General features: G+C 38.3%; 1 protein-coding gene across 3 annotated transcripts in view; it reads left to right on the top strand.

Annotated features, from left to right (window-relative positions):
* The window catches only part of GLS (glutaminase), an 84,896-nt gene extending 73,854 nt beyond the window's left edge, over positions 1–11,042 (top strand). For 2 of the 3 annotated variants that reach the window (XM_019022005.4, XM_063695407.1), the window contains 3 exons: positions 69–145; positions 241–304; positions 8,315–11,042. In XM_019022005.4, coding sequence (XP_018877550.1) covers positions 69–145; positions 241–304; positions 8,315–8,471 — 298 coding nt within the window. In that variant the 3' untranslated portion in view covers positions 8,472–11,042. The other variant, XM_063695406.1, reaches the window with a different exon arrangement.
* Positions 11,043–12,613: the final 1,571 nt, after the last annotated feature.

A 12,613-nucleotide genomic window follows, 5' to 3' on the forward strand; every position in this document is an offset into this window, starting at 1 on the left:
GTGAATGTTACCAGTGTGAATTAAATTTGCTTTATATATAATAAATAGCTGTGCTTACACATTTTCAGATTTGCTTTGTCAGCTATGGACATGGAACAGCGGGACTATGATTCTAGAACAGCACTCCATGTAGCTGCTGCAGAGGGTAATACAGGAACTACTCCTATCTATTTTCTTTCCAGATTTAATTTCTACTTAGTACTAAAATCTGCTCTTTTTTTGGGGGGTGGGATGGTATAGGTCATGTTGAAGTTGTTAAATTTTTGCTGGAAGCCTGCAAAGTAAACCCTTTCCCCAAGGACAGGTGAGCACTTATGTTACCTTCTAAATATGTCAGTATTTTATTATGCAGGACTGTAATATTCAAGTGATTATAATATTTCAACCTACTAAGACATTCTTGAACCTGCTATGATATCTTATAAAGGCAATAAACCTTGTTTCTACTAGATAGGTAATTCTGTCTCCCATATTCCTGTTTCTTATCTAAGAATGGTGTCTTATTTAGAAATTTTCAGGTTGATTTGACTATTAGTCAATGCACTGTATGAACAAAACAATTTTTTTTTTTTTGCATTTGGGAAGAATTGGAATTTTATCCTCATGGATTTAAAAAAAATTTTTTTTAAATTACACTTTAAGTTCTGGGATACATGTGCAGAACATGCAGGTTTGTTACATGGGTATACAAGTGCCATGGTGGTTTGCTGCACCCATCAACCCATCATCTACATTAGGTATTTCTTCTAATGCTATCCCTCCCTTACCCTGACCCCCAAACAGGCCCTGGTGTGTGACGTTCCCCTCCCTGTGTCCATGTGTTCTCACTGTTCCACTCCCACTTACGAGGGAGAACATGAAGTGTTTGGTTTTCTGTTCTTGTGTTAGTTTGCTGAGAATGATGGTTTCCAGCTTCACCCATGTCCCTGCAAAGGACATGAACTCATCCTTTTTTATGATTGCATAGTATTCCATGGTGTATATGTGCCACATTTTCTTTATCCAGTCTATTATCGATGGTCATTTGGGTTAGTTCCAAGTCTTTGCTATTGTGAACAGTGCCACAATAAACATACATGTGCATGTGTCTTTATAGTAGAATGATTTATAATCTTTTGGGTATATACCCAGTAATGGGATTGCTGGGTCAAATGGTATTTCTGGTTCTAGATCCTTGAGGAATCACCACACTGTCTTCCACAATGGTTGAACTAATTTACACTCCCACTAACAGTGTAAAAGCGTTCCTATTTCTCCACATCCTCTCCAGCATCTATTGTTTCCTGACTTTTTAATGATCGCCATTCTAACTGGTGTGAGATGGTATCTCATTGTGGTTTTGATTTGCATTTCTCTAATGACCAGTGATGATGATATTTTTTTCACGTTTGTTGGCTGCATAAATGTCTTCTTTTGAGAAGTGTCTGTTCACATCCTTCACGCACTTTTTGATGGGGTTTTTTTGTTGTTGTAAATTTGCTTAACTTCCTTGTAGATTCTGGATATTAGCCCTTTGTCAGATGGATAGATCGCAGAAATTTTCTCCCATTCTGTAGGTTGCCTGTTCACCCTGATGATAGTTTCTTTTGCTGTGCAGAAGCTCTTTAGTTTAATTAGATCCCATTTATCAATTTTGGCTTTTGTTGCCATTGCTTTTGGTGTTTTGGTCATGAAGTCTTTGCCCATGCCTATGTCCTGAGTGGTATTGCCTAGGTTTTCTTCTAGGGTTTTTATGGTTTTAGGTCTTATGTTTAAGTCTTTAATCCATCTTGAGTTAATTTTTGTATAAGGTGAAAGGAAGGGGTCCAGGTTCAGTTTTCTGCATATGGCTAGCCAGTTTTCCCAATACCTTTCCCCATTGCTTGTTTTTGTCAGGTTTGTCAAAGATCAGATGGTTGTAGATGTGTGCTGTTATTTCTGAGGCCTCAGTTCTTTTCCATTGCTCTGTGTATCTATTTTGGTATCAGTACCGTACTGTTTTGATTACTGTAGCCTTGTAGTATAGTTTGAAGTCAGGTAGCGTGATGCCTCCAGCTTTCTTCTTTTTGCTTAGGATCATCTTGGCTATGTGGGCTCTTTTTTGGTTATATATGAAATTTAAAGTATTTTTTTTTCTAATTCTGTGAAGAAAGTCAATGGTAGCTTGATGGGGATAGCATAGAATCTATAAATTACTTTGGGTTGTATGGCCATTTTCATGATATTGATTCTTCCTATCCATGAGCATGGAATGTTTTTCCATTTGTTTGTGTCCTCTCTTTATTTCCTTCAGCAGTGGTTTGTAGTTCTCCTTGAAGAGGTCCTTCACATCCCTTGTAAGTTGAATTCCTAGGTATTTTATTCTCTTTGTAGCAGTTGTGAATGGGAGTTCACTCATGATTTGGCTCTCTGTCTATTATTGGTGTATAGGAATGCTTGTGATTTTTGCACATTGATTTTGTATCTTGAGACTTTGCTGAAGTTGCTTATCAGCTTAAGATTTTGGGCCGAGATGATGGGGTTTTCTAAATGTACAATCATGTCATCTGCAAACAGAGACAATTTGACTTCCTCTCTTCCTATTTGAATACCTTTCTTTCTTTCTTTCTTTTTTGAGACAAGAGTCTCGCTCTGTCAGCCAGGCTGGAGTGCAGTGGCAAGACCTCAGCTCACTGCAACCTCTGTCCCCCAGGCTCAAGCAATTCTCCTGCCTCAGCCTCCCGAGTAGCTGGGATTACAGGCGTGTGCCCACCACAGCCGGCTAATTTTTGTATTTTTAGTAGAGATGGGATTTCACCATGTTGGCCAGGCTGCTCTCGAACTCCTGACCTCAGGTAATCTGCCTGCCTTGGCCTCCCAAAGTGCTGGGATTACAGGCATGAGCCACTGTGCCTGGCCCCTTTCTTTCTTTCCCTTGCCTGATTGCCCTAGCCAGAACTGCCAATACTATGTTGAATAGGAGTGGTCACAGAGGGCATCCTTGTCTTGTGCCAGTTTTCAAAGGGAGTGCTTCCCGTTTTTTGCCCATTCAGTATGATATTGGCTGTGGGTTTGTCATAAATAGCTCTTATTATTTTGAGATACGTTCCATCAATACCTAGTTTATTGAGAGTTTTTAGCATGAAGGTGTGTTGAATTTTGTCAAAGGCCTTTTCTGCATCTATTGAGATAATCGTGGTTTTTGTCATTGGTTCTGTTTATGTGATGGATTACGTTTATCGATTTGCATATGTTGAACCAGCCTTGCATCCCAGGGATGAAGCCGACTTGATCGTGGTGGATAAGCTTTTTGATGTGCTGCTGGATTCAGTTTGCCAGTAGTTTATTGAGGATTTTTGCATCAATGTTCATCAGGGATACTGGCCTGAAATTTTCTTTTTTTGTTGTGTCTCTGCCAGGTTTGGTATCAAGATGATGCCGGCCTCATAAAATGAGTTAGGGAGGATTCCTCCTTTTTCTATTGTTTGGAATAGATTCAGAAGGAATGGTACCAGCTCCTCTTTGTACCTCTGGTAGAATTTGGCTGTGAATCCGTCTGGTCCTAGACTTTTTTCGGTTGGTAGGCTATTAATTACTGCCTCAATTTCAGAGGCTATTAATTACTGCCTCAATTTCAGAACTTGTTATCGGTCTATTCAGGGATTTGACTTCTTCCTGGTTTAGACTTAGGAGGGTGTATGTGTCCAGGAATTTATCAATTTATTCTAGATTTTCTAGTTTATTTGCATAGAGGTGTTTATAGTATTCTCTGATGGTAGTTTGTATTTCTGTGGGATCAGTGGTGATATCCCCTTTATCATTTTTTATTGCGTCTATTTGATTCTTCTCTTCTTCTTTATTAGTCTTGCTAGTGGTCTATTTTGTTGATCTTTTCAAAAAAACAGCTCCTGGATTCATTGATTTTTTGAAAGGTTTTTCGTGTCTCTGTCTCCTTCAGTTCTGCTCTAGTTATTTCCTGTCTTCTGCTGGCTTTTGAATTTGTTTGCTCTTGTTTCTCTAGCTGTTTTAATTGTGATGTTAGGGTGTCGATTTTAGATCTTTCCTGCTTACTCTTGTGGGCATTTAGTACTATAAATTTCCTTCTATACACTGCTTTAGCTGTGTCCCAGAGATTCTGGTACGTTTTGTCTTTTGTCTCATTAGTTTCAAAGAACTTATTTATTTCTGCTTTAATTTTGTTATTTACCCAGTAGTCATTCAGGAGCAGGTTGTTCAGTTTCCATGCAGTTGTACAGTTTTGAGTGAGTTTGTTAATCCTGAGTTCTAATTTGATTGCACTGTGGTCTGAAAAACTGTTATGATTTTTGTTCTTTTGCATTTGCTGAGGAGTGTTTTACTTCCAATTATGTGGCCAATTTTAGAATAAGTGCGATGTGGTGCTGAGAAAAATGTATATTCTATTGACTTGGGGTGGAGAGTTCTGTAGATGTCTATTAGGTCTGCTTGGTCCAGAGCTGAGTTCAAGTCCTGAATATCCTTGTTAATTTTCTGTCTCGTTGATCTGTCTAATATTGACAGTGGGGTGTTAAAGTCTCCCACTATTATTGTGTGGGAGTCTGAGTCTCTTTGTAGGTCTCTAAGAACTTGCTTTATGAATCTGGGTGCTCCTGTATTGGGTGCATATATATTTAGGATAGTTAGCTCTTCTTGTTGCATTGATCCCTTTACCATTATGTAATGCCCTTTTCTCTTTTGATCTTTGTCGGTTTAAAGTCTGTTTTATCAGAGACTAGCATTGCAACCCCTGCTTTTTTTTTTTTTTTTTTGCTTTCCATTTGCTTGGTAAATAGTCCCCTTTCCCTTTATTTTGAGCCTATGTGTGTCTTTGCACGTGAGATGGATCTCCTGAATACAGCAGACCAATGGGTCTTGACTCTATCCAATTTGCCATTCTGTGTCTTTTAATTGGGGCTTTTAGCCCATTTACATTTAAGGTTAATATTGTTATGTGTGAATTTGATCCTGTCATTATGATGCTAGCTGGTTATTTTGCCCTTTAGTTGATGCAGTTTCTTCATAGTGTCAATGGTCTTTACAATTTTGTATGTTTTTGCAGTTGCTGGTACCCCTCATGGAGTTTTTAACAACCCAGGGTAGACAAGACAAACCTTTAGAGAAGCATAAACTTTAAGATGATAATTAACACTGAATGTTCTCTCTTAGGATTTGCAAAGAAGCCAGTGATTGGTGAGGACAGTGATTGTTGGCAGGGATTCGACATTTATGCAGCCTGATGTTGTTTTTAATAATAATGTGAATTTTATCAGCATACAAACTTGCTCACAATATTGAGACATACAAAATGGGAAGGCTTCTAAACAAGCTAAAATGTATAAGAAAACTGTTAACTCTAAAACGAATATATTGGAGTTTGTTGAAATTTCTGCATTTGGTTGGAATCAGTTTCAGAAGGCTTCATGGAAGTTAAATGTTAATCAGTGCTTTGGGGAAGAGACGAGACTGAAGGCACAGAATGAAAAGAAGGGCATTCTGTCTATAGTGGGAAAAATATGCCTAGAATATATTCTGCTCCTCTCCTCTCTCTCCTGGTCGACATAGCAAACTGCTACTCATCCTGCAACAAATGATGTCAACAAAGTGGTCAGGGAAGGGATAAGAATGCAGCTTACACATATACATGTACAGTAAACTCTAGATTTATATCCTTGGACATTATGTACTGGAGTAGAGTATATGAGTCAATGAGTAATGAGAATAAAAGTTTAGAATGGGAAAAAAATGCATACTTGATGGTGGTTTGATATGTATTAGGAGTTTGGATTCATTTGAGAACTGGGAGCTGTATTAAGTTTGGAGCAAGTTGATTGGAGCAAGTTGATTACTCTTTAGCTATATTGCGTTTCTGTTTATTAAGCTTTTTTTTTTTTTTTTTTTTTTTTGAGACTGGGTCTTGCCTTGCCACTCAGGCTGAAGTGCAAGTGGCATGATCATAGTTCACTGCAGCCTTAACTTCCCAGGCTCAAGCAACCCTCCCACCTCAACCTCCTGAGTAGCTGCAATCACAGGCACACACCACCATGCCTGGCTAATTTATTTATTTATTTTTTGTAGAGGCAGAATCTTACTATGTTGCCCAGGCTGGTCTCCAACTCCTGGGCTCAAGCAGTCCTCCCATCTCAGCCTCCCAAAGTGTTGGGATTACAGGTGTGAGCCATTGAGCCTGGCCAACTATCTTTTTTAAAATTAGGGCTTGGGTTTTGTTGGTTCAGCTGTTAGCTTGCAAGAAATGCAGAAAAGTTATGTCAGTGTCTGACGAATGTTAGCAATTTTGTAAGTTTGCTAACACTTTGGTTATCTAACTTTATTCCTATAGTTGTAAAAAAGCACCATGATTAAAAACTCCTTTGTTGGCAGTATTCTAAAACCTCATGTTAGGGTGACAGTCTTTTTCCCTTTCCCCAAATTTTAATACCCATCCTAGGTTTCTAAAGCAAAAAATTGAAGAGCATTTTCCTCCTGTGTTTATAATCCCAACTAAAACACTATGTAATACATGTTGGAAATATTACTGTGCTTTGTATATGTATTAATTTTTTTTGCCCTAAATTGGCCTCTAGGAATGTGAAAGTAGATGTACCCATCTGATAAGAAAAAGTGAGCTAAGTAACTAACTTGATAACTAGGCATTCAGCAAGTCTTTTTCTCTATTTCATAGAATCAGTGTCACCTTAAATTATAATAGGTTTGCGCAGAATTCGTGAATTCTTGAGATAGAGTCTTGCTCTGTTGCCCAGGCTGGAGTGCAGTGGCATGATCTCGTTCACTGCAACCTCTGCCTCCCAGGTTCAGGCAGTTCTCCTGCCTCAGCCACCTGAGTAGCTGGGATTACAGGTGTGTGCCACCACGCCCAGCTAATTTTTGTATTTTTAGTAGAGAGGGGTTTCACCATGTTGGTCATTCTGGTCTTGAACTCTTGGCCTCAAGTGATGCGCCCACCTTGGCCTCCCAAAGTGATAGGATTACAGGCATCACTGTGCCTGGCTGAAATTAGTGTATTCTTTAAAGTTCATATTTTTCATTAATTCACAGAAGAATTGTAAAAAAGGTAACACGCAGTTGACATTCCATTTTTCCAGAAAGGCAGATAATTACATACTGTAGAGGATGACTCAAAAGTCTGTTTCAAGCCACTGACTTCCTAAACTAATGAAGGCCTATTCAAAGTCACTTAATTCAGCTGTTTTTTTTTTGATAAATACAAAGATACATGTAAAGTTTTACTTACCTGATTTTAAAAACAGGCTACCAAAATTTATCCAAATATATTAAAAAATGAGACTGTTTTAAAAACCTTTCGTTTCCATATTGTGACTCCACTAAGCGGGTAAAAAGTTCAGGACAGAGACGGAAAGGAAAGAAGGAAACAGGAAGAAGTGAAACTAGGAAGGTGATGCCAGTGGCACATGGATGAAGAAAGAGAGATCATCAGCCATGGAGAATTTTGTAATGTAAGTAGAGAGAGAGATTCGGTAGGAAGACAGGCTTCACAGTTTGTAAAGTGTAAGGGAACTACCCATCGTACCCTGTCATTGACTAGGGCTGTGAGTTATGTAGTTCTGTCTCCTCTTGCAAAAGACTTACCACTTCTGGCAAGTGATTAACCACTTCTGGTAACTCTTCATTTCTTCTTATCCTTGAATATTCATCTACATCACTCTAAACAGCACAGCCCCAGAAGCATGGAAAGGGGAGTTATTAAGTATGGAAAGGGGAGTTACTCTTCTGGTGTAGTGGTCCGATTGAGTCCATGGCTTCCCAACCTTACCAGAGGTGATAAAAATGTGAATTCCTTTGGGGCCAATCTTGCTCCTCCAGTGTGTGTTTTAGCCCTAATGAGGTCATGGTTATTTCTAGACTTCTGAGACTTACTGTGGCTTTGAATTGACACAAACACTAATTTTCTGTCAAAGGCTAGAGTGATGGATGTTATATGCCTGAATTTTCTTTGAACATTTTATTTTAAAAGAGATACTTTGGGCTTTTCATGAAACTAAAATTCTGGAACCCTAGAGCAGTCTATTATATCTGTCACCACAAGGACTTTCCTTAAAAAGCTCCCTCCATAAGCACTTGGATGTGTAAACAAGATCCTTTCACAGATCTTTTTCTCTTCCTCCCATATCCCAACTTGTCTTGGAGACTACTTTTTGAATTATAAATCCCTTTCTGCATTTCTATTATTAATTTTTATTTGTAAAATTGCTAAAATAGCTAAATTTGGCCATTTAACCTGCATTTAAAATCTAGGAATGTGGGGTGATCATCTTTGTACATAAATTACCTAATGACCCTGTCCATGCTGCTACGTGTTTAGGTGGAATAACACTCCCATGGATGAAGCACTGCACTTTGGACACCATGATGTATTTAAAATTCTCCAAGAATACCAAGTCCAGTACACACCTCAAGGAGATTCTGACAACGGGAAGGAAAATCAAACCGTCCATAAGAATCTTGATGGATTGTTGTAATGGTCTCAAATCCCAAGATTTAAATCACTTACCTATTTAATTGTGGAAAATGATTATGAAGAACGTGTGTATTTCTATCTGGTAGTGATGTATATTTTACATTTGTCATTTCAGTGTTACTGGAGTTTTCTTCATTGTGCACACAGGACAAATCTGATCTCTTTGGGAAAAAATAGAAATAAAACAATCTCCCTCCATAATGTGAGCAATATTACCTCGTGCATTGTATAATTTGATGTAAAAGAAATAGTTACCAGTGCTAGCTTGTGTGGTCTTCCATGATTTATTTGTGTTTTGTGAATTTTCAATTTATGGTGATGATCTGCTGATATGCATTTATAAAGTAAGCTCTGTTGTACAGTCTGTCCAGATGGGTCAACGTTGCCTTTAGAAGCAAATAGTGTGATTTTCAAGACTTCAAATACAAATTTAGTTTAAGTGTTTGAACAACTATATGCACTTACGGTTGTGTGTTTAAAATGTCTCTCTCTCACCCTAGCTTCATGATGTGACTCTTAAAAAACTATAATAGTTAACAACTGTTAGTAAGATAGACCAATTCTGATTAGACTTTATCAGGGAATCTGTTTAAGATATGTTTGGTGACCAAAACATATGTGTGAATGTAGTTATAATGCTTTTGAAAAATTTTCCTTTTTCTATATCCCCTTAGTCCAGCCTCTCTTCTCAGACATTTAGCTATCTATCTGCCTCTTTCCTTTAGCTGGGAAAGTGAGAGCTGGCATACTATGCAGTTTTTATGTTTTCCATAGTAAGTCAGAAAATGCCTCCTATTTCTGGCATCAGAACTTTGCCATTTGTCTACAGAAGACGAACCAGAGACAAAATTACTAAGTATAAATTAGTCAAGTTTATCATCAGTCTAAAAAACGAAGGGATGTGCAACTGCAGCTCTTTAAGAAGATATTTTTTTTAGCTTCTAGGGTAAAGATAAATTCAGAAATGCTCTAAGCTACCAAAGTTATTCTGAAAGTATGGGAACTGCTACAACTAACATTTGTTTCCAAGCCTGTCATTAAGAGTCTGCATCAAGAGATTTGTCCTCCTTGGGGGACCATTGGATCATTCCAGATTTCTTGTGATTTTCCATTGTGTAACTCTTGGTGGGCTCTGTAGTTTAATAATAAGAAAAAGGCCATTTCATTTTAAATTGTGACCTATAATTCTTTGTCTTGGGTTGGTAATTCAGGATTCATTTGGAAAGTGGGTAAAAGGGGCTTCAAAAAACGGATAGAACAGGATTTTCTAGGAGTTACACATACATTTTATCCTGTCATACCTCGAGATAAAGTGGCATGTTAGTGAGGATTTCTGATATTAAGCACACACACACATGCACACAAATGGACTTCTCTGAAGCTGTGTTTAGTGAAATGAGCTCAAGTACATGAATGTTAGTTGTTATCACATACAGCAAATTCCTTTTTTTTTTCTTTTTCTATGAGCACACTCTGCTGCTTCTAAACTTTACATGCCTGATGGCACCTTACTCCAGCAGCCTCCAGGTGCTTTCATTTTCACTTCCAGTCTAAGCCAGTGGCTCCTGCCACTGCCCTCCCATTACCTAGATGGCACCTCCTTTGGTGAAACCACGGCCAATGTTCCTTAGCTGCACCAGGCCCGAAGCTGTTCCCATGCTTGAGCTTCCATGGGGAGGATGATGAGTGAGCAGTTTCCTACCCCGTGGATCTATCAAGCCATGGAGACAGGTAGCATTTGTAAGATGCTGCACAGGAGCAGCATTATCCCCAAAGATATTACAGGGTAGACACGTTTTAATTGAAATCAATCAAGATAACTTTATTCAAAGAGCAGCCCGCTTTGTGTGACTAAAATGAAACAAGACAGTTGAATTGTGTGACTTGAAGATTACCAATGATTTTGAGGCTTTTCTATAATAAAAAGAGGTTCTAACCATTATTTGGGAACAAAGAGAGTTTTCATCTTTTTTCAGATCAAAACCATTCTGTAAAATCTTTGTTGTTTAATTAAATGTGCCGTTATTTACCCCTGATGTTATTTATGACTATGTGCCGATTCCTGCTCGGGCTGTTTGCTGTTGGCTGGTAATAATATATTATTTGATTTAAATGCTGTTGACTGTGCTATTAACTGCTGCCGTCAGTAAACTCCAAAGATCTTTTTGTTTTGGCTTTAGTATCATATGTGCTTTTTCTGTATCCTGAGAGCTGTATATGATCATGTTAATTTAAAGCTTTATATACATTGTTGTTTTTGCTGGTCTCATCTTTGGTAATATGCTATATACCCCACTGCTGCCCGACACTGCCCTTTAGCTGCAGAGCTGGATTAGCTATTGACCATTTGATGCTGTTGTCTGTCTGGCAGGGACTGAACGACCTGATGTCAGATTTAGATTCTTCCTGGGGATTACACAGCTATGAATGTATTTGCTTCTAAAACCTCCCAAAGTGAATTTAATCTTAAAACTACAAGTTGTAAGTATTCTGAAATTGGGAAACATTTATTTTAAATGCAATCAGGTAGTGTTGCTTTTTACAGCATAATAAATATATGTATCAAAAAAAACTGTGTGGAAAAAATGAATTTTCTTAAAACAATTAAGAGCCAGGAACTCCACTGAGCATACAGACCATGTCTGGTTAGGTTCCAATCCATTTCTAATGCCTGCTATAAAGCTAGGTACTACACAAGGTGTCAGATGGGGTTACCACAATGACTAGGACAAGAATCCTGTGTAGAGTTCATCTTTGAAGGTGAGGGATGTGCAGGCATGTCTCTAGTCCCCTAGATGCAAACACTATCCTTTTACAGTTAGGAAGTGCTCAGTAAATATTTGTTGAATGGAACCAGTAAACATACCCTTGAATGAGAAGAGAGGTTATTTTCACAAAGCCTTGAAATTTATTTAGAGAGTTGAAGCTAGTACTGCCACACTAGAATCTGAGTGTGACCAGCCAGTAAACCTCAGCTCCTAATTTATTCTGTGTGGGAATAGCATTCGCTTCCAATGCCAGAAATTCCTGGTCTTCAGAGCACTCTTTCCTTTCAGGCCAGGGGTTAGTGTATAGTTTTCCAACCACAGAGAAAGTACATGAACACCATGACTGTTACATTTTCATTTATCAAAGTTATCTGTCACAAAGTAAGTTACTTTGCTAGAAGAGTCACTGCATTACTGGCATTGTAGAACTGCGATGAGCCAGGTACTATGCAAGGTGACAAGTGGGGTTACCACAATGATAAGAGACATCAGAAATTCTCTAATCTAACTCACTCTTCTTTTATAGATGAAGCTGAGACCCAAGAGTGGGCTGTGATACAGAACTCTTAGTCCTGCGCTGTTGTTCTACGTCCTACAACACTGATTATGCCCAGTATGGATAGAATATACATATTAGCTTATTCATATGCACTATCTCCTATTAGCTAAGGCCTCTCCTCTGCTGAGTTTTAGGGAGAGGCCTAAGTGCTACAACAGAAAGTCCTGCAACATATAGTCAACTTCAGCTATATATATATATATCCATCCATGGATAGGAGCAGGATATCAGTGCAGGCGCAACAAATGTGTGAATAATCCTAAATAGTGAATAGTTATTTTTATTCTTGATACAAGATCATTTTATTTTTGTATAACTTTTTTAGGACTTGGGATAACCTTCCTAATTTTACTTGCTAATAATCCTCATAGTAAAATGAGTAAATTCATAAATCATATACCAGATGGCCCAGGGAAGCAGCCCATGAATGTGTTAGGTGGCACTTATAAAAAGGCTTTTTGGGAAAGGATAATCTTTTATAGTTATGCAAGGAAATGATGTGATTCACTAGATTATATGTGTTTGGGGATGAGAAAGATTAGAAAATTAAGGCAGTTTTTTAAAAAGGAGGCGTGAGATACAGCAAAACAACTGGATGGAAGGCATTAAAGGCAGAGACTGGGGGGTTTTATTTCTATTCTGGAGAATGAACCAGACTCCAGGCCTGTGTGCGCCCCCACTGTACCCCTTGCTTCCTTTCCAAATAGTCAATAAAAGGCTGCTATGAAGTGTGTCTGACAAGCAGTCCCAATGGCAAAAGAATATCAAGACTGTTTCAATTATGTAGAAGAAATGTGGAAAGGCTGCAAACAGACA

The sequence above is a fragment of the Gorilla gorilla genome, chromosome 11, assembly GCF_029281585.2.
Source record: "Gorilla gorilla gorilla isolate KB3781 chromosome 11, NHGRI_mGorGor1-v2.1_pri, whole genome shotgun sequence".
In the NCBI taxonomy this organism is placed as follows: Eukaryota; Metazoa; Chordata; class Mammalia; order Primates; family Hominidae; genus Gorilla; species Gorilla gorilla.